This window comes from Sturnira hondurensis, unplaced genomic scaffold (assembly GCF_014824575.4).
Source record: "Sturnira hondurensis isolate 20B ecotype Veracruz unplaced genomic scaffold, ASM1482457v3 Scaffold0009178, whole genome shotgun sequence".
NCBI classification, from domain to species: domain Eukaryota; kingdom Metazoa; phylum Chordata; class Mammalia; order Chiroptera; family Phyllostomidae; genus Sturnira; species Sturnira hondurensis.
The window spans coordinates 645501-671683 of NW_028081809.1; the positions used below are offsets into that span (position 1 = coordinate 645501).

General features: G+C 47.8%; 1 protein-coding gene across 1 annotated transcript in view; it reads right to left on the reverse strand.

The window, feature by feature from the left end:
* ACOXL (acyl-CoA oxidase like) overlaps positions 1-26183 on the reverse strand; it is a 263368-nt gene that overhangs the window by 18806 nt on the left and 218379 nt on the right. The window contains 3 exon segments of the mRNA XM_037056729.1: positions 1920-1945; positions 1948-1989; positions 17997-18084. Coding sequence (XP_036912624.1) covers positions 1920-1945; positions 1948-1989; positions 17997-18084 — 156 coding nt within the window.

The following is a 26183-nucleotide window of genomic DNA, read 5'->3' on the forward strand; positions in this document are numbered from 1 at the left end:
AGGCACCAATGTAAATGTGCCTGCAGATAATCCTCAAAGTGCAGAGCTCACCTGAGCAGACACACATGCAGCTGCAGGCTGATCGTAGCTGCAGTGCTGACCCGACACCCCGGACTCGTTCTCCCACAGAACAGCTACAGGAATCCACACAGCGCTGTCACACCCACACGGCACTCTCTGACATGTGACAGTAAAAACCTCGATCTCCTGAAAAAAAATCAAAAAATAGTTTCAGTATCTGTGAACTGCACACACATTTTTGCTCAGTGAAACTGCTTTGATGATGCCTGTTCAAATATCTGCAAATATTGAGAAAACACCCACAGACACTGTCCTCGTTTGCCACAGTCTCACAGTCTGCAGAAACCAACACAGGGAACTCGAACACAGATTGTCACTGCAGACAAGCACATTCCAGGTAGTTAGACACAAGCCTGGAGGGCTGGTCCCGACACCAGCCCCAACTCTGCCCTTTCTACCCAACATGCCTCTGAGACGCCCCTGCACCCTCCCTGAGGGCTCACGGGCCATCCAAGCAGCACACAGGAGTGTACTCAGCACCCACAAGCACAGTGAAGACAGGAAAATGGGGGAGAGATGGGCAGTAGGAGAAGGTCAAGAGAGAAGCAAGAAAGGGCAGGTGGCAGGAGACAATGCTGCACAGCATGGGAAGAAGGATACCAAGGGCTCTGTGTCCCTGACACCTTGAATACAGACAGGGCAACAGGGTGAGCATCCGGGGCTCAACTGCTGCTTCGGAGCCTCTGCAATAATGCTGTAGCTGGCCAAGAGGACCCGGGGAAGCAGAGCTAAGTGTGGAAACTCTCCAAACACCAAGAAGAGCTTATGTGCCTCAATTTGTGCCGTTCAAAGTTCGTTTCTTATACCAGGTCTCCCAGATGAACCCAACAGATTTGGTATCAGCACTTCTGTATTATAAGATTAACATCACTGAAAGCAAGAAAAAAAAAAGACACACCAGAAATATCACATCTTAGGCAAATGAGCTGAAAATCCCTTAGAGTGACACCCTATTTTTTCCACTCATTTCTAAAGTCAGAGGACACCTGGCATGCTGTTTAGGTAAAGAAACGGAATTCCTGGTACACACAGTTTCCTGCAGGCACAGGAAATAAAGTGACCACGGAAATGTATATGCCTCTAGGCCACGCTGAGTACAGTTTCTAGGTAAAAACAGGAGTCTTGGCCATGAGGGGAAAGCATGCGTGTGCCCTAGTGATTTGTTGGTAGGCGCTGTTTTCTGCCTCAAAGACAAAGTTTAACTTAAATGCATGATCCTTGCTGGCCAGGTTTCCACACTTTGGCTCACTTGCAGGTACAGCCGAAATATAGGTTACATCCCACCTGTGCTTCTTGGTCATTCAGAAGGAAATAAAACCACTGTTACCAAGAGAAAAAGAAGTTTGTCTTCCACTCGGAGTCAAGGAATCTGTGACCTAAGATGCCCTTTCCGGTGGTGAATACGAATAGGCTCATTTGTGTAGCATTCCCCATGGTGACAAAAAGTGAGGCTGTGTCAGACACTGAACGCACGGAATCCTTTGTTTTAATTAACAAGTACAGTGAGAGTCATGGAATTTGGCCAAGCCTCATAAATCTGCTGAAAGAATCAAGACTCTGTCAGAGAAGCTTAACTAGAACCAACTGAGCCCTCTGGAGAATTAATAGATTCCCCGCGAGTGGCTGACACCCACTCTCCTGTCACTTTTAGGAGCTCCACAGACACGCTTGTGCTCATTAACCAGCAACCCTCCTACCCGCCGATGACAAGTTTATCCCCACCGAGCACAAAATTCAGAGATGATAAATTTACTCCTGCTTATAAAAATGAAGCTCTCCTCAGGGCAGTAAAAATGCTACAGCCTTTAAGGAAAACGAGACGTCATGTGATAACCTACCTTCGTTAACAGAGCCTGGTCCTCTCGTCGGGACAATGCCTCGCTGCCAGGGAGACCTGCCCCAAAGCAACTGGAAGAAGACAACAGAGAGGGCGAGAGGCCACCCTTCAGCTCTGGGCACCGCTGGTACTGAAAAGAACACAGTCTTTCCTTGGTGACATGATAGGGCTCCCGCCTGTCCCAACGGGGACAGGGCCGGCTCACAATGACTTCTCCACTGGATCGGCATGTGGGCATTATCATCAGCCAAGCTCCATCCTAAACGACTGGAAAGTCCTGGGTTCAGCCACCATATGGCCCATCCTGTCCCCCAAAGGCTGCAAAATATCCCCACTTCCTACCATCTCACCTAGAGGACTGCACCTGCCTTTGTAAATCCAGCAGTGCTCAATTTCCTGTCTCAGTCTTTGATCCCAGTTCCCACAGCTTTAAGTGTTCTCTTGGTGTGAACATGGTGTGGCCCCCCAGTGTTGACTCAAACAAACTCTCATTCCCCAAATATTTAGGTCACATTTCCCCAGCCATCGTTCTGGGATGGTGACGACAAACTCAGGAAAGCTTGCAAAAATTGCATGTTAACAATCCATCTAAATTGGCCATGAAAGCTCTAACGATATTAACCTAGATAATTTACACAAATTATATTCTCCTTCTTCATATAAGTGACCCATTCTCAACAAAGACCACTCACGTGAGCAGCCCTTTTTATTTTGGTCTAAATAAGCACCAGACCACAGGCTGCCTTCCTTGCACACTGTCTTGACTGTATTGTTTCACTCAAAAATGCTCCCATGTGTCTCTGCCACCCTCAGACTCAAGTCCACTGCTTTTGACAGGCACTGAACTAAGGCCTTGACATAGTCAAGGCATATAGATGAGCCTCGTATTTCCAGACTCAGAGCTGCTGTTCACTCTTCATCTGTCATAACCTTTCACTGCTGTCTGCTGAGCACAGCCCTACCTCTCACCTTTGGACACAGAGAAGCTGTCTGCTCCCTGGAACCCAGCAGACCCACCCATCCAATCACTCAAAGCCATTGACTGCCCAGAGTCCAGCCCAACTCCACAGGGCCCACAAAGGCAGGCAGCGCTAGACTCAGCCTCACTCACAACTGAGGGATACTCTCAGCCCACTGTTCTGACCCCAGAATGTCTGGATGTCATGTTTGCAAATGCAGATATTTTAATGAGAAGTGTATCAGCAGCAATGAATTCTCATTCATTAAGCATTGTCTAGATCATTTCTTATGTATTGCCTATAAAATACAACTGTTAGATAGTTTTCATCTACGACTAAATGACACTGCTGAATCTTAACTTTATCTTGTGCTGAGTATTTCATCCAAGTCTATACTTTTCCTCTTTTTAAAAAAATATTTATTTATTATTATTTTAGAAAGATGGAAAGGGAGGGGGAAAGAGAAGGAGACAAATATTGATGTGCCAGAGAAACATTGAGATTGGCTGCCTCTTACATGCTCCCAACCTGGGACCTGGCCCACAACCCAGGAATTGTCCTGACTGGGAATTGAACCTGCAACTTTTCTGTTTGCAGGAGGACACCCAACTCTCTGAGGCACACCTGTCAGGGCTAAACTTTTCCTCTTATCCAGTCAAAATGTGTTCAGGACAAACAGTGGGATCAACATGGCCAATGTTGCGTGTATACATCCATCCAACCACCAACTGGCTAAAGCCAATATTAATTATACATAGAATCTTAAATTTTTAAACAGTTAAAAAATTTAAAAAGAGGACTTCTGGCAAAGATGGAGGCATAGGTAGATACACTTTGCCTCCTCTCACAACTAAAAGAAGAACAACAACAAATTTAAAAACAAAAAATTACTAGAACTGCCAGAAAATTGAACTGAATGGAAGTCCGACAACCAAGGAGTTAAAGAAGAAACATTTATCCAGACCTGTAGGAGGGGCAAAGACGGACAGCTGGGATGGAGAGGACTCACGGAAAGGCGGAGACAGGAAAACCTGGGTGTCCGAGACGGCGGCTGGCAGACTGGGTGATCCCATATTTGCATGATGATAAACCAGGAGGAACAACTGGGGAGCAAGGCACACCACGCAACCTAGGCTTCCAGCATGGAGAAATAAAGCCTCAAAACCTCTGACTGAAAAAACCTGTGGGGGTTTAGGCAGAAGGAGAAACTCCCAGCCTCACAGGAGAGTTTTTTGGAAAGACTCACAGGGTCCTAGAATGTACACAAACCCACCCAGGTATCAGCACCAGAAGGGCTAAATTTGTTTGTGGGTAATGGAGGAAGTGATAAAAGCCAGCTGAGGACTGAGAAAGCGGCATCGTTCCCCCTCAGACCCCTTCGCCACATTCAGCACCACAATGCAGAGATATGGGTTGCCTCTCCCTGGCTAATACCTGAGGCTCCACCTCTTACTACATAACAGGTGTGCTGAGCAAAAAAAAAAAAAAAAAAAAAAAATGTGGCCCAAATAAAAGAACAGATCAAAGATCCAGAAAAAATACAACTAAGTGATGAAGAGATAGCTAACCTATCAGATGCACAGTTCAAAACACTGGTAATCAGGATGCTCACAGAAATCGTTGAGTATGGTCACAAAATATAGGAAAAAATGGAGGCTATGAAAAGTGAAATAAAGGATAATGAACAGGGAACCAACAGTACGAGAAGGAAACTGGGACTCAAATCAACAATTTGGAGCAGAAGGAAGAAATACACACTCATCCAAAATAGAATGAAGAAACAAGAATTCAAAAAAAAAATGAGTAGAGGCTTAGGAACTTCCAGGAGAACTTTAAATGTTTCAACATCTGAACCATAGGGGTACCAGAAGGAGAAGAGGAAGAGCAAGAAATTGAAAACTTATTTGAAAGCATAATGAAGAACTTTCCCAATCTGGCAAAGGAAATAGACTTCCAGGAAGTCCAGGAAGCTCAAAGAATCCCAAAGAAGTTGGACCCAAGGAGGAACATACCAAGGTACATCATAATTAATTACCCAAGATTAAAGATATGGATCGAATCTTAAAAGCAGCAAGAGAAAAGGAGATAGTTACCCACAAAGGAGTTCCCACAAGACTATCAGCTGATTTCTCCAAAGAAACATTATAGGCAAGAAGGGACTGGAAAGAAGTATTCCAAGTCATGAAAGGCAAGGACCTACATACAAGATTACTCTATCCAGCGAAGCTATCATTTAGAATGGAGGGGCAGATAAAGTGCTTCCCAGATAAGGTCAAGTTAAGGAAGTTCATCATCACCAAGCCCTTATTATATGAAATGTTAAAGGAACTTATCTAAGAAAAAAAAGATGATCAAAACTATGAACAGGAAAATGAAAACAAACTCACAACTATCAATAACCAAATCTGAAAACAAAAACAAACTAAGCAAACAACTAGAACAGAAACAAATTCACAGAAATAAAGATCACATGAAGGGTTATCAGTGGGGAGGGGTGGGGGAAGAATAGGGGAAAAGGCACAGGGAATAAGAAGCATAAATGGTAGGTAGAAAATAGACAGGGGAGGTTAAGAATAGTATGGGAAATGAAGAAGCCAAAGAACTTATATATGTATGACCCATGGACGTGAACCAAGGGGGGGAATGATGGTGGGAGGGGGTACAGGGAAGAGGGGAATAAAGGGGGAAAGAAAATGAAACAACTGTAATAGCATAATCAATAATATATATTAAGATTTTAAAAAATTATAAAGACTTAAGAATGAAAGCACAATACTTTGCCCATAAAAGGGGCTCAAGAAAAACTTGGAGCATGAGATAAGAGCCTGGGCTCTACTGTATTCTACAAGTGTATTGGCCTTCACCCCCTGGGAACAAACTAACCCTGCCTTTGGACTTTTAATGTGACATCATTTGGTGTGACAAAATATTGAACTCTATTGCCAGAGTGAAAAATAATGTAAATATTTTTGGGTGATCTTTTAGAAGGTGGCTTTTCTATTTTGGTAAGGTTTGTGCTCACTGGCCATGGAAATCTATTCCTTGGCTGCTAGATTTGCAGCCTGCCCTCACCCCTCTCTGGTGACACCACCGCCATGCCCCCAGCTGCCCATGACTGGACTCCATTCTGAAACTTCTAGGTGCGCAAAAAATGTGGTACCCAGTCGAGAAGTTGCTACCTTGAACTCTGTATGTCTAATCCAAACCGGTTGGCTTCCAGGCCTAGGCCACCCTTTCCCAAATTCTCCCATTTCTGTGGTGCTCTCACCCACCAGCCTCCAGATCTGCTTCCCTCAAACCCCCAAGCCTGCTCACTGTTCCTGCACAATGTCCTAGGATGCACCCCTGCCGCACGGCACAGGTGTCACTTTCAGTCCTACTAACTTGATGCCAACCTTAGTGCCCGGCCTCCCTCTCCTGCCACCTTGTCCACTGCTTCCACTCGGAAAAATCTGTCACTGATGGCATCACAGGCCTCCTCTCACCTCCCCCATCTCAGCCCCTCTTCTCTGGTAAAACCCACCCTCTCTGGGGGATCCTCACTATCGCTACTCTGCGACTGTCCTTAGTCCACCAATCCCTTCCCTGTTACCTTCCCATCCACTCAAATCGCACCCCTCTCTTGAGCCCAGCTGGTGCAGCGGTCACCAGCACAGTCCCGGAGGCAGACGGCCTGGACCTGAAACCATCATCTGCCACTACCAGCTGCACGTCCTTAGACAAGTCCCAGCCTCTCACTGAGCCTCAGTTTCCGCACCAGTCTCCTGTGCAAACTGGGTCCTGCTTCCTGAAGCTGGCACCCAGAGAGATGGGAAGGCTGTTCACCTGTGAGCAGTGGCTGGCACGGCATCAGCACCTGGTCCTGTGTACCTTTAAGAAGTTTTCTCTAACCTTCCCTGTCACCCTGATTTCTTCCTGTTGACATCTTGGTGTGACTCGCACACACCGGGTTTTTCTTTTTTAAATTGTTCTTTAGTATTTAGGTGCAGATGCTGGCTTTCTCTCGGGGGTGAGACTGGGCTCCAAAACACAGCCTGTGCCTTGGTTTGGACTTTGTCTTAGGCCTGTCATGTCCAAAATGCCCACAGTCACAACTCAGTTTTGTGGAACTGGACCACAGTGTTTTAAAGGAGAGACACCCTGAAGTTGGTGTCTCCCCTTCACCAGCTGGCTGAGTTCACGGGGCCAGCACCTCTGGCCTTTTCTGCGTAACAACAAGTCAACCTCCCAACTGGAGGGAAGAGGCAGGGCACCCGGATCTGCTGGTTCTCCCCTCGCCATGGGTGTTGGTGTGACATGTGCTCTGATGCCAGTAGCAGTGGATCGCTCAGCCACCTGCTCTGATCTCACTGGGCCCCAAAGGGGAGGGGCACAGATGCTGGTGGCAGGTCCTCTGAGCCAGGCCTGCACGGCTACTTCACCTGAGCTGCCCTGTTCACCACGACCCGGTTGACATTTCACTCCCCGCTCCCTCTTCCCTCACTGACTTAAATAGGAAAAAACACTCAAAATGAAAGCATTTGTGGTATCTGCTCTGCCTTTGTTGCTGATTCAAGGGCTGCTGCCTGGTGAGAGTGAGGGGTGCCACAGAACAAGCTCCCACAGAACCAGGCCCCACATGGCAGGCTTCTCCTTAAAGACTCTGGCTGAAATCATTTTCTTAATTCAGTATCAACGGTGTTAACTGCTCTTCAGCATCCATGTGCCGTCTATCTCAGTAGAGACACAGAGGTTTGCACCTGTCTGAGTCTGGTTCTCTCTGGTTCAGCCACTTCACCTCACGTAACAAAAGACCAGCCTCTCAATATGGGGAGAACAATGTATTTCTAGATGGCCTGTCCCCACTCTGAACACGAGCTGCAGTGGCCAGTACATCATTCATGTGCAACAGTCCCCCAACCCATGTCCCCTGCTGCCACTTCTGGAAGGGACACGGGACTTTGTAACATGGAAAGACGTCAAACTCAAGGAAATGGTTGTACCCAGAATAGCTTTCATTATGACATGTTGATGCAAATGATGGGGGGGGGGCGGTTAAGAGAAACCAAATGCACCATCATGATTATCATCTTTTTGATGTGCAGCTGGTAAGATTGGAAATAGTGGACAGAGCTGACCTTGACACATGGCACAAGGGAACCTGAAATCCTGTCTCAGAATATTCTTTCACCTTCTCTCAATTCCCGTGACAGGACCTTGGGAAATAGGGGATCTCACCCCAGGTGCCAAGCTTTAGCGAGCCCTGCTCTAGCATTCCTCCACTTGCCACCTTTCCCAAGCGTCACGGGCAGTGTCCACCTAGAGCCCACACCCTGCATCCCTAGATGCCCAGGGCTCAGTAGGGCACGCTTCCCCAATGCATATAGCCTGAGCCCCTTCCCCAGGAGCGTGCTCCTCCTCCTGGTGTTCGTGGGGATAGAAGGGTCTTGGTCCTCTGCACTGGAGGACACATGCTGTGTCGGGCGGGGCTGTGGCGGGAGAGAGCAGGTGAGCCTGGGAGGCCCATCCTCCTGCTGCAGAATCCACACCTTTCCAGGAGCCCGAGAATTCTAAATCCAGACCCGGCCACGAAGCCACATTTGCCCAGGCAGGAAAATGGAGTGTATTTTCTCCAACTCCTTGTAAGCTTGCTCTGCCCTCTTGCCCCACACAGAGGAGGGCAGGCTCATGTCAGAGAATGAAGACCCAATGCTAATACACAGGCTGGCCCAAACCTCCTCAAAGCCAGGCCCTTCATTTGTCCCTGGACAGTGTTCAGTCCGGCAGAGAACAAGACCTTCACCTCATGTATCTCCAGGGAAGATGAGGAGCCAGTCTCCTCTTAGGGGCAGCAGCAACGTGGAGGCCGACACCTGCCCCTACATGGAAGGGCCCACCTGGAGGAATGGGACAGCTGAGCACCAGGGGTGGGCGCTGTGCTCTGGGAGCAGTGTCCTCCCATGCTGAGGCTTTCCTGGCACCAGGGCAGTGGGTCCCATGTCTCTGGCTTGGGCTGACTTACCCCTGGGGGCCCCGAGGGTTAGGCTCACCTGTGCCTACGTCCCAGAATCCTGGCTGGGACCTTCTGCTTATTCCATGGCCTAAGGTCGACCTCGGTGGTGGCTGTCCCTGAGCCCTCTTCTCTCCTCTGCATGGTGGCAATGCCTTCAGCTTATTTTGCAGAACTGTCACTCCAGACTTCTGAAGTCCCCCACCCACCTCTTCTTCACAACAAGAGGGAAACATTGAAAGGCAGACAGCGAACAAGAGGAGGGCTTCATCTCTGCAGGAAGAACTCTTGCTTTCTTTTCAGAATCAGCACAGAGGGGGAGCGGGGGGCCGTAGCTTCTTGACAACTGGCAGTTGTGAGGTTCCAGGCTCCAACCCACTGGGATGTGATGAAAGGGTGAGGAGCCCAGGCCCTGTCTCCCAGCCTCTGTCTCCCAGCCTGCTCCTCTGTGGCTGCTGGCCTGTTCCTCCTTCCAGCTCACAAAGTTCATTGCAGAGCGCCCACAGGACATGGCATGTGCCACACTCTATGCTCCATGACCACGTCTGGAGCACAGTGGGAACTTAGAGGGAGCCTCTTTTCTGGCAGACGTGGTCTGGCTCTCCGTGACTAAGTCTTTCGGCCTGAGTACTGAAAACTCTGCACTTCCACAGGCTCAGCCTCCTCCAAGATGGCAAGGGGACCCTGCTTCTCCAGTGCCGACCCTCCTTTCAGTCCCCACTGCAACCGTCTCCTCGCAGATCCTCGTCCTCTCCCTTGCTGGCCACACTCACTTGGTCTCCCCCTCCCCCCACCCTACCCAGGGTCTCTTCTTCAATGCAGTGTGGCCCCTGGGTCAGGAGAATTTACCTCATGGAGTCTGGGTGTGAAGTCACTCTCATGGCTCAGTCCCTTCACAGCATCCTACTGTCCAGCCAGCAAAGGCCATGCTCTGTGTGGGAAGTGTCCTGCACACCCACCATCCTCCCAGCCCACTAGTGTTTCCTTCCCCTCCCCAAATGCTTCCCCTCTGGTAGAGCAGGGGCCTAGGCAGTCCCTGAACAAGCCCTTCACTTTGTCACCTTCCCCTTTGTCCACACTGTATAGTTTCTCCCAGAACGCGCTGCACATTTCTACATTTGGGATCCTACTCATACCTCAAGGCCCAACCCCAGAAACCTTCCATAAAGGCACGTCAGAGTCCTGTGACCTCTGCAGCACCCCACACCTCTACAGGCTCGTCACATCTCACTAGCACGAGGGCCCTTGTACTCACATCTTACTTCCTCTGCTACACTGAGAAGCATCCTATATCATCTTAGCCCAAAGTCTCGCAAGAGGTACTGAAAATTTTGTCAGCAAATAAGTATCTTCTCCCACTCCTTTGACATTTATAAGGACCCGGCTCACAGAGGGGCAGTGGGGATGAAGAGAGACACCCCTTTCAGGTGGGCAAAGTGCCAGTTTGGCCAGGTCCTGGGGTGGAGCAGCAGTGGGGTCTCACTGACATCTCGGAGGCTCTGGCCCGAGTCTGAGCCCTGGGAGAGAGATGTGGTTGACTGGTGGCCGAGTTCCAGATGTCAGTGGTCCCAGAGGAGAGGGGCAGCTGTGGGAGGAGCCAAACCCTGTCTGCAGTGTCCGGGCCTGGGAGGACAGTGGCTAACCCCTCTCCAAGCCTGAGATCCGCACGCTCATCTCATCTTCCTCCTCAGGTTCTCTCCTGCAAAGCTGGTTCTGAAGGGGAGCCTCTTGTGGCCTTTGGCTCAGGTCAAGCACGACTACAGGAGAGAGAGCACACTGACCAGCGACTCTCGGGCAGAGTCCCTTCAGCCTGTGGCAAATGTGGCAAATGCGGCTGTTCACTCCGGAAGAGAGCAGGGCGCAGGCCCCCCGGACCTCCTCTCTGGACCCACATTTTTCCTCAGATGATGGGCTCCTCCCTCACTCACTCCACGTCGCCCAGCACACCAGGCCGTCACCTAAAAGAGAATTTGAGTGAGTTTTCAGGAAAAAAAATCACAATAAATAGCTTCATCAATCCCTAATTACATCAATGTTATATGAAACTTACCCCCCGGATTTTCAGAATCCACACTTTGACACCCCAGACCAGGGGTGCCGAGGGTCAGCAAAGGAAGGCGAGCACTGAGGAGAACCCCGGTTTTCGTTACCTGGCAATCGCTTCCCCACCCACTGCCCTGTGTTGTGTCAGGCATATCTCAACCCTTGCCAAACAATGACCTCTCAGAGGCTTGAATTTTTTTTTCTTTTCTGTTCTCACATTTCTGAGTAAAAGCCATCATTTTCGAGTTAATAGAGCATTATGTTTTCTCTGCAAATAAAATCCCATAACTCATAAGCTGAGAGAGAGGCAAATTCACGCACAGGGAGACAGTACGATTTTTCCTCCTGACATTCAGGATCTACGCTAGGTTAAAAATGATGTTTTTATCTCCGGTGATTTATCAAACTCCAGATTTCATAAAAGATTAACAGATGCACTGAAGAAAGAATACATCATCTTAATGCTTCATTTTGACACTTTTGGTATCTAAAAAGCATGTGTATCAAAGATCTCTCCTCCTAAACTCAAGAGTTCCCATGATTTACACATTTAATTCTTGTTTTAAAAACACACTTGAAGTGAGAACATTCCGGGAGGCACCTTAAAGAAAATGGTCACATTTAGAACATACAGATTATTTATAGACAAAATACTCAAAGAACTGAAAGAAAATCTGGTCACCAACAGACAGTTGCTTTTTCTATGTTTTTTTCTGTAGTTCATTTTGGTTTTTGTGTGGGTGGCTCATGTGAACTCAAAGGTTATTTGTTGAATGTTTTGTGAGATTAGAACATGTTGTCCTTTAAAGCCTAAATTTAAGTGTACGTGGATCGCAAATATGTTTAACTTGAGCACCTGAGATATGGGGTCGTGTTGTTTGTACCAAATCACACCCAGACTTGCTGTGATAGATAAAGAGGTTCTCTGCTTCTACTTTTATTCAAGTTCAGAAGGTCTTATTCTTAACAGAAAACACACAGTATAGAGTTATGCAGTGCAAACTGCTCCTTTCTTATTTTTTGTGTCACTCCTGCCTGCCAACTGGGGACTGATCAACCCTATTTTGACGCCGCCCGGGCCCCAGGCGCTGTAAAGTCAGCATGGACTGCACGTCATATAAGGCAGAGTTTGGAACCACGCAGTGGAAAATAAGAGGCGCAAATAAGCGTAAAAGTAAGGAGGGCTGACTTTTCTTGCCTCCTTGGCGAGGCTGAGCTACCAGATCAGGTCCAGCACGCACCTAGGGGCCCCGCAGTCTGGGCAGAGGACCGTCCTCTGTTGGGATGAGAATCCTCCTTCTGCTGGGTGATGCTCCGCAACTTCTTTAACCTCTCTGTGCCTTAGCTTCCTAAGATGGAAACTGGGTAGACAGTGGTCCTTTCCTCATTGCCTTGGCGGGGCATCAGGCAGTGCTCAGCCGTCACATCTCACGCAGGCTCTGAGTTAGCTGCCCCGTGATTCTAAGGCTCTAGTGCCTCCACACACGTCTGTTCACTTCATCCGCACAGAAAGCCCATGAGACAGGAAAAATGGGGAGTGTTATTCAGAGACATACCCAGTAAGAGTCATGAAAAGCAGGATAGGCCAATTTTAATACAGAAAACTATGTGTTGAATAAATACACAAAGAAAGCCCTTGGAAAGTTCGAGAACACTGGAATTCCCGCTTCTCTGTGTTCATCTGTAGGAAGGAAAGCCCTGGTGAGTTGGGGTGGGCAGGCTTCCTCAAAGTCTGATGCCTAAAAAGCCTTCTGAGCAAAGCTTTGGGGTTTGCCAGCCCTGGGTCAAGTCCCAGCACCATACGTACTTATATGAGATCCAGGCAATTGTTCACCTCTGAGCCTCGGTCTCCCCCACAGGCCTTGTGATGTTGTGGAGAAAGAAATGACAAAAGCCCTGTGCTCAGTGTGGCTCTGGCATGGAGGAAACAGCCAGTCAATGGGGACAGCAGGCATCACTATAGTCATCTGCTGTCATCTAAGGCCCAAAAGATGAGTAACACTGTATTAGCCTCTGGGCCAAGGGTGGTATGATGCTGGGCAGTCTGCCTTGTAGAAAGAACTTCCTTTTTTCCTGTGTCCATTTGCTGACGAGGCACAAAATTAAATCCAAGGTGGCTCAGGGCAGTCTCTCCCAAGGGTTCACATGCTGCGAAACTCAGTCAAATCTCTTCTTTTTTTATTTTTCAGAGCCATCTTTGTATTCGCACAAAGGACCCTCACACTCCTGCTTAGCCCTTCCCACCTCACAAGGTGCCTCCCTCAGATTGCCATGGGCCTCCACCCTCCTCTCTCCCTCGGGGAGTTTGTGAAAGTGCCACTTCTCACTTCCTTTCCTCCTGAAAGTTGCCACCTCCTGCATTTCCAGAGGACGCCTCTCCACCGCCCACGTCTATGGGAAGGAGGGACCCAGTGTCTGCACTGCTCTCAGGACTGGAGAGCTCTGAAGTTAGTCCTCGCGACCCAGACAGAGAGAACAAAGCCAGACCATTCCTCCCCCACGTTGAAGCCTCTAAGGCACTGGTCTGTGAGGTTCTTGGCCTTCTAGAATCCCTTATCTGCTTCTGCCACCCACAAATTTAAGGGGTGCCAGACAAAGAGAAAGGTCAGCAACAGGGACAGCCCCTCTGCCCCCTCCAGACCACCTCCTCAGGGAACTGGGGCTGCTCTAAAGATAGCCACCCCCAGCAGGGGGTGCCCACAGTGGGTGGGGAGGAAGGAGGGCACCCAGGTTGTCACAGCTAGTGCCCTCCTATCGCACCGGCCAGAGCTTCCCTTCCAGCACAAAACAGTACAGGACCTGTTATTCAAAGAACGAGGTGGTGGACTTGAGACCTCTGGTTCCACCTGGGAGGTCAGGTTCACCCTTCTGGCTGGGAGGACACAGGCCTCCGGGGACTTCTGCAGCTGAATGTAAGAGAAGCACCCAGACTTACTCAAGACTTCTGGATGACATGGGGTGTTTCGCTTTTCTGAGCTCACACAATGTAATGCACATTCAAGGAGGGGGTAAGTACATTCCCCGAATTTCCCAGAAGATAGATGCCAAACTGAAATGAAATCAGGGTGCATGTGGTTTGTATCAAGAACATGGGGTCCCACTCACAATGGGGAGGAAGGTGCTGATCCCCTGAAGAACACTGGAACGAGCGCTCCTGGATCCAATACAGAAATGATGCTCCAATTACGCACACAACCGATTTTTATTAACAAAGTCCTGTTTGGAAATGTAACATCCCTGAAAGGAGCCTGAAATTAATCCTCCAGCAGGCAGAAATCCACACTATTTATATATTCTAATTATAATTGCAACCTGCTTGTAATGTGAGCATTCTAAGTTACTGGTCCCTTTATTAAGAGCCAAAAGAGAGACTTCCTGGAGCATAATGAGCACTAGTCGCAAGCTCTATGGGGGGGGGGGGGCACAAGAGACAGTTCTGNAGAGACTTCCTGCAGCATAATGAGCACTAGTCACAAGCTCTATGGGGGGGGGGGCACAAGAGACAGTTCTGCACAGAGCTGGAGGATGGTGGATGTAATTTATTTAATAAAAGTGCTTAGTTGAGGAATTGGTACACCCTTAGGGGTTCAGACGCTCCATGCCTCAGAAATGCTATTTCTAGGGCAAGATAAAAATGTGTATCATAAGAAAATATCAATTTATCATTGTAATGGTCACATCCCACTTCAGAAACCACTAGAGACTGCTTAACATTTTTATTTCAAACCCTGTTTTCCCGGAGTCCTCAGGTGACACCCAGATACTGATGCCGGAGGCTTTTCCCCATTTATTCCTAATAAAAGCGGCTAGATCCTGAGTTCATTTTCATCTGGGCTGACGTAAAGGTCTGCGCATTCACCGGCTGATCCTTCCCCTCCCTCCTGTGCCCTCCTTCCAATGTCTCCAAAGGAACAACATCAGGAAGACCCGAAAGATGAAGGGGCTCCCCTGGTTCTTCCCGCCTCCCCCACCCCACAACCCCCCTCCTGCCAGGCCTCTTCTAGGGGGTCACACGCTGTGGGAAGGCCACGACGTGCTGACCACATTCTGCCTGGGTTCCGTGTGCTCGGTGCGCCTACCCTGAGAGCCCACTCTGACAGGCCTCCTCATTTTCAGTGGATTTCTCTATTTCCAAACGCTCCCAAGATTTGTAATTGTTGCCACTAAATGAATTCTTATTATTTTTCTTCTGTTACTTTATACAGCCAAATCTTTTCCATCTGGCATTAAACCTGAGGCCAATTTTCTGAAAATAATCACCTTTGTTATGGTGGTTATTAAACAATAAAAGGCCTGGATTTCTTTTGTGCTGTAGCAACATCAAATCCTTGATGTTTCTTCCTGGTTCAAGACTTCATACATCAGAACCTAACCTGTCTTTTCTCTTTTGCTTCCTCTTAAGGAACAAGGACCTAAATGTTCCATGTTGATTATGGGGATTATGGATTTTGTAGAGTAATAACAAACAGTAATAAAACATATATTGAACACTATGGGTCAGATGATTTCAGGGATCTTCTCAACGGCTCCACGAGGTAAATATCACAGTATCTGGATTTTGTAAATAAGGATGAGGCTGAAGGTCAGAAAGGTCGATTAATAATCACTTGCAGTCACTTGGCAGGGGTGAAAAAAAGCCTGTGAATGCAGACAGCTGACTGTAGACGAGCTCTCCCCCCACACCAGGCTTCCTCACGCCCCCAACAGGTGAGGCGAGCAGCTCGGGACTGCCGGTCGGTGTTTCTAAGACGAAGGCACGAGTTTATGATTCTTTGATGGCCTCTTCAAATTTAGTCCCATCTCTGAATGTGTACAAGCTCTTTACTCAGCATCCACGTGGCTCATGGCTCATCCTCGCATCCCAGAGAGGGGGATGGCTGCGGCCAGTACACGGCAAGGAGTCCAGGCACAAGGGCCACAGCCCCCAAGAGCAAATGGAATGGACATGGAATGGACGAGAAGGCCTGAGTCATTGCGAGTGTTGCATTCCACCCCAGATAAGTCCCAGCCTGATCAATAAATCTGAAAACGTAACCACCAAAGGAAGAGGGGTGGTTCACACCAACGTCCCAGGGGTGAGGCTGGTGCTGTGCACCAGGACACCCCAGGAAACAGACGCCCTGTGGGTACCAGGATAAGGCCCCCAACACCAGCGAGCCCGCATGGATGCTCAGACCCCCACCAAGAACCATGCGGACAGTCCAACACCTGTACCCTTCGGATTACGACTGAACTCCGCACAGAGATTTGTCCACAGAGAGGATGGAGCAGGTCTGTGGGATTCACCCGCTGGGTTCTGATTGGGGGTCAATACGCGGGCGCTCTGGTTACACTGGAGTTCAGTCAAAGTGAATCAGTTCCCATGAGCCTCCCTTACAGTGGGCTGAAGACAAACTAAAGTTTCTGGGTCTGCAAACAAGGGCACTCAGTGCTCCTGAATAACCTGTGGGAAAGGAACCTTTGCCCCTCGCAGCCCCTCTCCTTGTCCCAAGGAGCAGGACGTGGCAGTCAGTCAGAAGCTGGCACGCTACGAAGCGTTACACTTTTCAATGACTGTAAAAAGGCAGGTCCCCAGTGTGGTGTGCCTGTGGGCTCCCCAGCCCCACGCAGAACCCATCTCTTGGCACATTCGCCTCTGCATTCTTTTTCCAGCCTTTGCTCCTGACCCTGTGTCCTAAGCTCACCAAGATCCCAAGGGCTGGACTGTCTGCACCTGCACTGGTCATGGCACTCGGCCCTGGTCATCTCTGAGGGAGGATCCTGGCAGTCCCACTGTGGTGGATGGCGTGGCACTTTCTCCTCAGGAACTGCCTGGTCAGCCGGTCCGGTGGGATACTGGCATTCATTACTGGGTCACTGGTTTGACTCTTAACAGAAACCGTCTAGGGATTCCGGCCCTGAGACTTCACTCAGGGAGCCACAGGGCTGGAGCCAGGCCCTGGAGTTGTGTGGTGACCACACTTATCCCTGCCTTCCTGGGTGAGCAGTCCCCCCGGGCGATGGGGAACCCCACACAGCAAACATGCACAGGGCCTGCCTTTCTCTTCACCGCCCCCCATTTCCAGTGGGTACAGGCATGACGACAGATCCACTAATGAGTCTTGAGGTTAAACAGTAATTTAAAGATTAATCTTCTGTATCTTCATGGATTTTACTGTTTTCAATGTTTCATTTTATTTCATGTGATTTTGGCCTTTTGAGGTCAAAATGAACATCCAGGGTGTCTCACCCTCCACATGGCTCACCTTTGGGGCAGGACCACCCTGTGTTGTGGCGCTGCTCTTGCACTATAGGATGCCCCTGGCCTCTACCCACGAGCAGACCTGGCTCAGTTGCGACAACCAAAAATGTCCCAAAATGTCCCTGCATGTCCCCCGGAGGGCACACTTGCCTCTGGTTGAGGCCACAGCTTTAAAAGGCTGAACCAGTTTCTTCCTAATGCCGGGATTATGCTTAAGTAGTTAGCGCTAGTATTTGACAAACTCCAGGCAGTGATCCTATTAAAAGGCCCGCTCTTTATCTTGAATGCTCCTCCCATTTGTTTATTTGGGAACTCCAGTCACTGCTGGGCAGAGGGCCACTGCTGTGGACTCGAGGCCTGCCAGCTGGCTCCTGCCCACTGCTGCCAGCAATGGCGGGTGCCTGAAGCTCACTGCTCCTGGGGCTCAGCGTGGGAGTCTGCGGGTGCCATTCGGCCAGTGTTCCTAGTAAGTGAGAGTTAAGGTACAAGGGCTCAGACTGGTGTGGGGACTGTCTTTTCCCTGCAGAGTGTCATTTCCAAATAACCTCTGTGTCACTCAATTATGAATATTCAGCAAGAGCCGCTGACCCCAGTGAATGTGNGTGGACTAGCGGCCTGCCAGCTGGCTCCTGCCCACTGCTGCCAGCAATGGTGGGTGCCTGAAGCTCACTGCTCCTGGGGCTCAGCGTGGGAGTCTGCGGGTGCCATTCGGCCAGTGTTCCTAGTAAGTGAGAGTTAAGGTACAAGGGCTCAGACTGGTGTGGGGACTGTCTTTTCCCTGCAGAGTGTCATTTCCAAATAACCTCTGTGTCACTCAATTATGAATATTCAGCAAGAGCCGCTGACCCCAGTGAATGTGCGCCAGAGACAGGCAGGCGCCATGATGCAGACATGAGTTCCAGGCACTGAAGAAGTCCTCCGTCTCGGTCACCACCTGTCAGACCGACAGAAGAAACAGAAACTCTAACAATATTTTAAGAAACGTAGCAATATTCTCTGACACATAGCAACAAGGTAGATGGCAAATGCACGCCCTTTCAGCACACCCTTAAACCTGGGTATATTGCAGAGCTGGCCTCTGGGACCCACAAAAGCTCCTCATGAGATGAAGAAATGCCACAAGTTTACACATACATATGACTTCCTCACACATAGCAACGCGGCCACCACCAGCCAATTCCGGAGATGTAACAGAAAGTCAGAAAACTCTGTGAAGCGAGAGCATGTGGGTGGATAAAGCGAGGCTGTTTGAATTAGCCACTCACTGCCTGAGGAATCTATACTCCTAAACTAACTACTTAAAACTAATCGGCAACAAAAACAACCCACATCCCTCCCTCTTTCCTTCATGTTGTCAGGCGCTTCCACTCGTGTTTCAAATGGTCTCCCAACCACCTGTCATACTTCCAGAGTTGGCATGTGGTGGTGATGGCCTGTTTGATATGTGACAGAAGTTAGCCACAAACATGGAAATGAACTCATGGCACATTCATGTCGTGTATTCATCTAATCAATAGCTTTTGTGGGCCCACTCTGTGTAAGGTGGCCTTTCAGTTGCTGTAACAAAGGAAGGTGTTGTTTTGTTTTGCTTTGTTTTGTTTTTCAGTTGGAGGGAGATGAGGAAACATAACTGGAACACAATAAGAATGAAGAAAATACGCAAGGTAGAGAAAGATGCCGAATCATGGAGCTGACAGTTAATCATGTAGGTGGAGCGAAAGGCAGATTCTTATCTGACCAGAATGTCAGATTTGGCATTTCTGACTTTTCTGTGTTTCTTGCCTTTCTTTATTTCAAAACCTAACAGTTTGATATTTAAACTTTTAGCATGTGCGTGTGTGTGTATACAAAAAAAGAACATTCAGATGGAAGGTCAGACTCTGTACCTGCTTCCCATTTGTTATGAGCTCAGCCCCTGTGCCCCGTGTGGAAGGTAACTGCCCCCCACAGCTCCCAGTTCCCTCAGGGCCTGTGTGCCCCTCCTGTGACAGAGCTCCGTATGCCAGCAGAAAGCAAGGCTGCAGGGAGCTGGCACCCATGTATAATTCTGCTGTTACCTGGGGCAGCTGGCACAGTTTGAAGGAGTATGTCACATGTGCCTCGCAGTCCCCCCAACTGAGGCATCTCAGGACAGTTGAGGGGGAGAATATCTGACTCCCTGAATCAATGTCTCTCTGCAATGGTGTCACATTCACCATGGAAAAGGCTGGAAATTTGTAACTAACAAGGAACCACCTACAGGATGTACCCAGCAGAAGTGAGGACAGAGCCAGCAGAACACTCTGGGCCCCAGACTCGACTGTCATGTTCTAGAGGAGAAGGCTGGGCAATCCATGCTGGAGCCTAGCAGCTGGCTGTCCTACACCACTGAGTGGGAAGAGGGGAGGGACAAAATATCGTGCAGATGTGTCCATATAGGATTGAGGGCACTTCTGAATATTGTTTAAAACTCCATGTGAAGAGTAGGTCTTTCACTGGCTGGATCTAGAGAAAAGCAGGCAGTGACAGCTAGCTGGCTGGACAGTGTAGAACCAGCCTGAGAAGGGACTCAAGTGCGGAAAACTTGTAGAAGGCCCTTTGCAAAGTGTGCTGTGACTGCAGCCCTCCAAAAGCATGAAGCAAAATGAAAAGGCAAGTCCAAGTTAAGGGTAAGGCCCCTTGAAGTCCTACCAGCCAGCTCCAAAGTGCTTTTCCTTATATGTCAACATCACAGGGCTGCTGCCGGACCCCGTTTGAGCAGATCAGTATCACCTCACCCCTGCGGGCCAGTGTCCCCGCACCACCCACTCCCCTAACAGGAAGGCTGGCATGACCCCTCACATTACGGGGTGGCACCCAGGGCTTGGATCACTTTGACAGAAAGGCAGCTTTACTAGGGCAGATGCCTTTGTTTCCTTTTCATAAAAATAAATATTTATTTTTCAATTAGGGTTCATGTACAATATTATATTAGTTTCAGATACATACCACAGTGATTAGACATTTATATAATGTCTGAAGTGATCACCCCAATAAGTCTAGTGTCCGTTTGACACCACACATAGTTATTACAATATCATTGCTTTATGCTGTGCTTTACAACCTCACGACTATTTTATAACTAGCAATTTGTATTCTAAGTCCCTTTACCTTTTTCACCCATCTCCTCAATCCACCTCCAATCTGGCAACTATCAAAATGTCCTCTGTTATCTATGAATTTACTTCTGCTTAGTTTGTTCGTTTATTTAGTTTTTCAGATTCCACATATAAATAAAACTGCACGGTATCTGTCTCTCTTCCTCTGACTTACTTTACTCAGCACAATAACTGTAGGTCCATCCTGTGGTGGCAGAGGGAAAGATCCCATTCTTTTTGATGGCTGGGTTATATGTCATTGTATATGTGCACCACTTCTTCTGTGTCCATTCACCTGTAGATGGACACCTAGGTGGCTTCCGCATCTGGGCCATTGTAAATAATGCTGCAATGAACACATGCATTCATTTGTATTTTCAAATTAGTATTTTTGGTTTCTTCAGATAAACACCCAGAATTGAAATTGCTGGGTCCTTCTTTGCTCTTATTAGATAGCCTCTGTAAAGTCTATTTTGTCTGGTATAAGATTTGCTACCTCAGCTTTTTTTTTCATTTCCATTTTCATGAAATACCTTTACTTTTGTCTGTGCGTATCTTTCGATCTGAGTCAGTCTCTGGTAGATAGCATAAATAAGGGTGTTGTTTTATTATGCATTAAGTCACCCTATGTCTTTGGTGAGAGCATTTAATTAATTTATACTTAAGGAAATTGTTGATAGATAATGTATTTATTGCCATTTTATTGTTTAAATTTTTTATCTTCTTTTTTCTTCTTAAAAGAATCCCTTTAACAATTCCTGTAATATTGGTTTGGTGGTGATGTTACTACCTCTAGTTACTTGTGTTTTGGAAGCTCTTTATCTGTCCTTTGATTCTAAATGGTAGCTTTGACTTCTGGTCAAGATGGCAACACCGGCAGATATGGCTCGCCTCTTCATACAACCACACCAAAAATAAAACTAAAATACAGAACCGCCGCCACACAGGAATGTCAGAAGTCCAGCTGGATGGAAGTCTGACAACTGCAGAATCAAAGAAACCACGTCCATCTGGACTGGAAGGAGGGGCACAGAGGGGCTGGCCCACCACCCACGTGGGTAAAAATTTGGGAGGGATATCTCAGGAGAGAGGCACCCCAGACTGACACCGGGCCCCCCAGCCCAAGATACCAGTGCCAGGAAGATAAGTCCCCGCAACTCCTGGCTGCAAAAACCAGCTGGGATTGAGTCCGTGGAAGAAAGTTCAGGTACTCCAAGCAGTTTCCCTTAAAGAACCCACACCAGGACTCACCAACTCAGACTCACTCCCTCCGAGCGTTAGCACTGAGGCAGCAGCACTGGAGCCACCTACCAAGGCCCCAGTGGTACACAGGAAGAAACTGAAGTGTCTGGCATCCAGCCATGCAGAGACCATTGTCCCTTTTATCAACCTTGCCCCAAAGAGGCAGCAAGCTGGTGCCATATCTGAGACTCCATCAACCTGGCTTCCCCAGAGGCTCTGCCCCACTCAACCTCTGGGCGTACCCAAGCTGCTCTTCCATAAGAATGGCTGGTCTTGGCTTTTAAATCCTATAGAGCAAACAATAGCTGGCTTTAGTGAGGCCTAGTGGCAGCCAGATTAGAGTCACAGAATGGCTTTGCCTGAGAATCTCCAAGCCCAGCACAAGCAGAAGCCAATGCAGATTGCTTTACAGCTCAGGCAGGGTGCCCTCAGGCAAAACATGGATGGGGACTGACCTTGGCCTGCACCACCCAGGAAACCCTAGGGCCAGCACACTTAGTGAATAGCTACAGACCACATCAGAACACCACCACTGTTCCCCGGTACAGATGATCCTCCATAGACGACAGGGCTAGGTGGTCAGTGGTCACAGCCAGTCCTTGCAGCTGACCACCCTGGGTAAATCCTTCCCATTGATCTGTCAACAGCAGTCAAGGATGAACTACAAGAGGAGGATGTACTCAGTCCACATGAAGGACACACCTGGAGTACCCAGCTTGGGTGATAGGGGAGGCTGTGCTACTGGACCCTACAGGACACCCACTACTTTAAGCCACACTACCAAGACAGAGTCAAAGAAGCTCCAATACCAAGAAACAAACACAGGGAAGCTGCCAAAACAAGGAGACAAAAAAACATGGTCTAAATGAAAGAACAGATCAAAACTCCAGAAGAAGAGCTAAATGAAATGGAGATAAGCAATCTATTAGACCCACAGTTCAAAACACTGGTTATAAAGCTGCCCAAGGAACTTAATGATGACCTCAGCAGCATAAAAGAGACCCAGTCAGTAACAAAGATATACTAATTGAGATAAAGAACAATTTACAAGGAAAGAACAGTAGAATGGATGAAGCCGAGGATCAAATCAATGATTTGGAACATAAGGAGGCAAAAACAACCATGAAGAACAAGAAGAAAAAAGAATCGAAAAAAATGAAGATAGTATGAACAGCTTCTGGGACAACTTCAAGTCGTCCAACATTTGCATCAGAGGGTTGCCAGAAGGAGAAGAGGAAAAAGCAAGATATTGAAAATCTATCTGAAGAAATAGTGAAAGAAAACTTCCCTAATTTGTTGAAGGAAATAGACATGCAAGTCCAGGAAGCACGGAGTCCCAAATATGATGGATGCAAAGAGACCCACTCCGAGACACATCACAGTTAAAAGGCCAAAGTTTAAAGATAAAGAGAGACCCTTAAGAGCAGCTAGAGAAAAGAAGTTAGTTACCAGATGGTTACTAGATGGGTAGGGGGAGGGGGAGAATGGGTGAAGAAATGAGGGGATTAAATCCACCGAGCCACACCAGCCAGGGCCATTTGAGAAATTTTAGGGATGTCCATAGTATGACCTAAGACAGGTCATTTGTATGAAAATGCCACTGGAAGTGGCTTGGATGTGCTCTGATGCTGGTCGGGTAAGGTGGTGTCTCCAGGAATTACCAGAGTGGTGGGAACGGTGTTAGCTAGGTTGATGGAGTCTCAGAAATGGCCCCATCAGCTGAGGTGCAGGCTGGGTGGGGGGGTGGGGGGTGAGGGCTCAACAAAGAAAAAATGGCTTCTGCCAGTACTTCTGTCTGGAAGAAATCTGCCCCTCCAGTCCTTGCCATGAAGCCAGACAGTTCAGTTCCTCCCCAATTGTCCCTGGCAACCCTTCTAACTGCTGCTCCAACAGTGGAGGTCAGAAGAAGTGAATCCGCTTGAGAGGGATCCATGTGTGGGCCCTTTAAGAGGAACGCCTGAGACTCTGGCAGCCTCTGTCTCCCTCAGCCACAATTCCGATTGGTTTTCAAAGTCAAAAGTTATGCGGACTTCTCTTCCAGGCACCCGAACCCTGGGCTGGGTGGCCTGGTGTGGGCTGGGACCCCTTTCTTCTCAGGGGGTGCCTCCACAGCCCGCACATCCTTCCTGATTTTAAACTGCAACCCGTTCTGCATCTCCTTCCCTTCTACCAGTCTCCCCGTGGCTTATTTTGTATATCCTTAGTTATAGGGCTTCTGAACAGTTAGTCTGCAGGCAGGTCTTAATAATGATTGTTCTGTAGTTTTGTTCTAATTTTGATGTAAGCCTCTGTCCCTTTGAATTAAGTTTATTGGCAAAAAATGATAGGCTGAAGCCAAATGGGGGCTGAATACTAGTCCACACAACCAGGTGGAGTGGCTCAGGACAGTGTATGGGGCCACACTGCATTCTACAGTCACATGGCCAAAATAAGCAGATCGGTCAAACTGTTTCAGGTGCAGACTCAGTGTAACTTCAGTGTCTGACTCCCATGGTAATGCAGCTGAGAAGTGCCTGTGCAGAGCTCAGCACTTTAATGTGCATTTACTGCTCAGACAACATTGTAAAACAACTGAAATCAAACATCCAGCCCTCCCACCTTATGAAATCTTAATACAAGGTTTCAGGAGAGAGGACTTTTCAATGGTATGGTTGCTGTTGATTTCAAGGTGTAAACCTGCTACTGAAAACTTGTCTGTGAATTAGCAGTATGCAAACTAAATTCTTAAAACCCACCAGGCAGCAGGCCCCGTTTTAAGCCCTTCATTGCATTTGCTCCTTTAGTCTTCAAAGGCCCTGGAGGGTAGGTATCACTGATATTTTTGGTATCTTCATTTTGCAGGTAGAAAACTGTGACTCGGAAAGGTTGAGGAACCTGCCCACAGTTGCAGAGCTGGACTCAGACTGGGAGCCCAGGTTTCTGAGCCCATGTTCCTAATCATAGGCTATACTGCCTCCCAATGGACAAACAGGGAGTTAGTTCCCTGGCAATACTGTCCCTCCCAAACACAGTTTATAAGGATTCATTGTCACCCATGGTCACATTTAATGTGAGCCAAACCCCACACTTAAAGCCTATAATGAAAATAAATGCTTATTTCCTAATTATCACATGACAACACAGAGCTGCACTCATAAGGAAACCCTGTTACCTCCCATCTGAGAGGTGCCCAAATCCACTTGCCCCTCTTCTTTTCTAGAAAAACTCAAATAACTCTGACCTATGAGTTATTTGCTGACTCTGGGCAGCAATACAGCCACTTGAAAATAATTATCTCCCATTCAGAGGATCTACCGTAAAGCCTCAGCTAACATCGTATTTAATAGTAAAAGACTAAGTGCTTTCCCCCTGCAATCGGGAAATAGATAAGGGTACCCATTACCGCCACTGCCAGTCAACAGTGGATTGTAGGCTGCAGCCGGGGCAGTAAGGCAAGAAAAAGAAATTAAAGGTATAGAGGTTGGAAAGGAATGAGTAAAGCTGTCTTCATCCAAAAAGATATCATTTTCTATGTAGAAAATCCTAAGGAATATATAGTAAAGCTTCTACAAATAATAAGCAAATTGAGCAAAGTCACAAGATTCAATGACCTAGAACTTGAAATGAAAATGCCATTGTAAAAGTACCGAAAACATGAAATACTTAAAGATGCATTTTACAAAATACTGCAATGTCTGTACATAAAACTGAAATACACTACAGAGGGACATCTGAAAGGAGGGCCCAAAGGCAGAGATGCTCTGTGCCTGGGGCTGTTCAGCAACAGAGAAAACTCTCTATTGCTAAGATGTCACTTCTTCTCCCATTGCTCTATAGATTCAACACAATGCTAATCGAAATGCCAAAAGACTTTTTTTGCTATAAATTAACAAGTGTATATAATAAGCTTATAAGAAATATACAGGACCTAGAATAGTCAAAAGGATTTTGAGTAAATTAGAGGATTCACACTGATATCAAGACTTACCATAAAGCCATTCCAACACAACTGTATTGTGCTGGAATATGGATAGAAATACAGATGAATGGAAAAAAGTACAGAGTTCAGAAATAGAGCCACACAGTATGGCCAACTGATTTTCAACAAATGTACCCAGGTAACTAAGTGAAGAAAAGAAGACAGCCTATTTGGTGCTAGAACTGAACACACACATGTAAAACAGACCAAAAAAATGAACCTCAACCCTCACTTCCCACCATTTACAAAAGTTAACTTGAAGTGCACCATAAACCTAAATGTAAGAGCTAAATGTACAAAACTTCTAGAATAAACGATCGAAGAAAATCTTAGTGATGTTGACTAGGCAAAGATTTTGTGAGATAAAAGACACAAAAATGTTGAATTCCATGAAAAATAAAAGTGTTCTTTAAAGACAATTAATAAAATAAAATGGTAGGTACTGGGTTAGGAGACAATATTTGCCCCCTGAGGGAGAAGCCAGCTGTGGGGTTCATGCCTGATCTTGAGAGCCTGGTTCAGAGTTTAAGCCCAGGGTCCTTTGTCTCCCACTCCTTCCCCCACCCCCAGCTCCGTGCCAGGCTCCACTGCACCAGGACCCTCTTCCCTAAGAAGGAGGAAGGTGGCAGCACTGCAGGGCTGAGGGGGTAAACAACCCTTGTCTGGGGAGGTGAGCCACTGGGTACACAGCTGGGAATCTAGAGAAACACAGCCTGA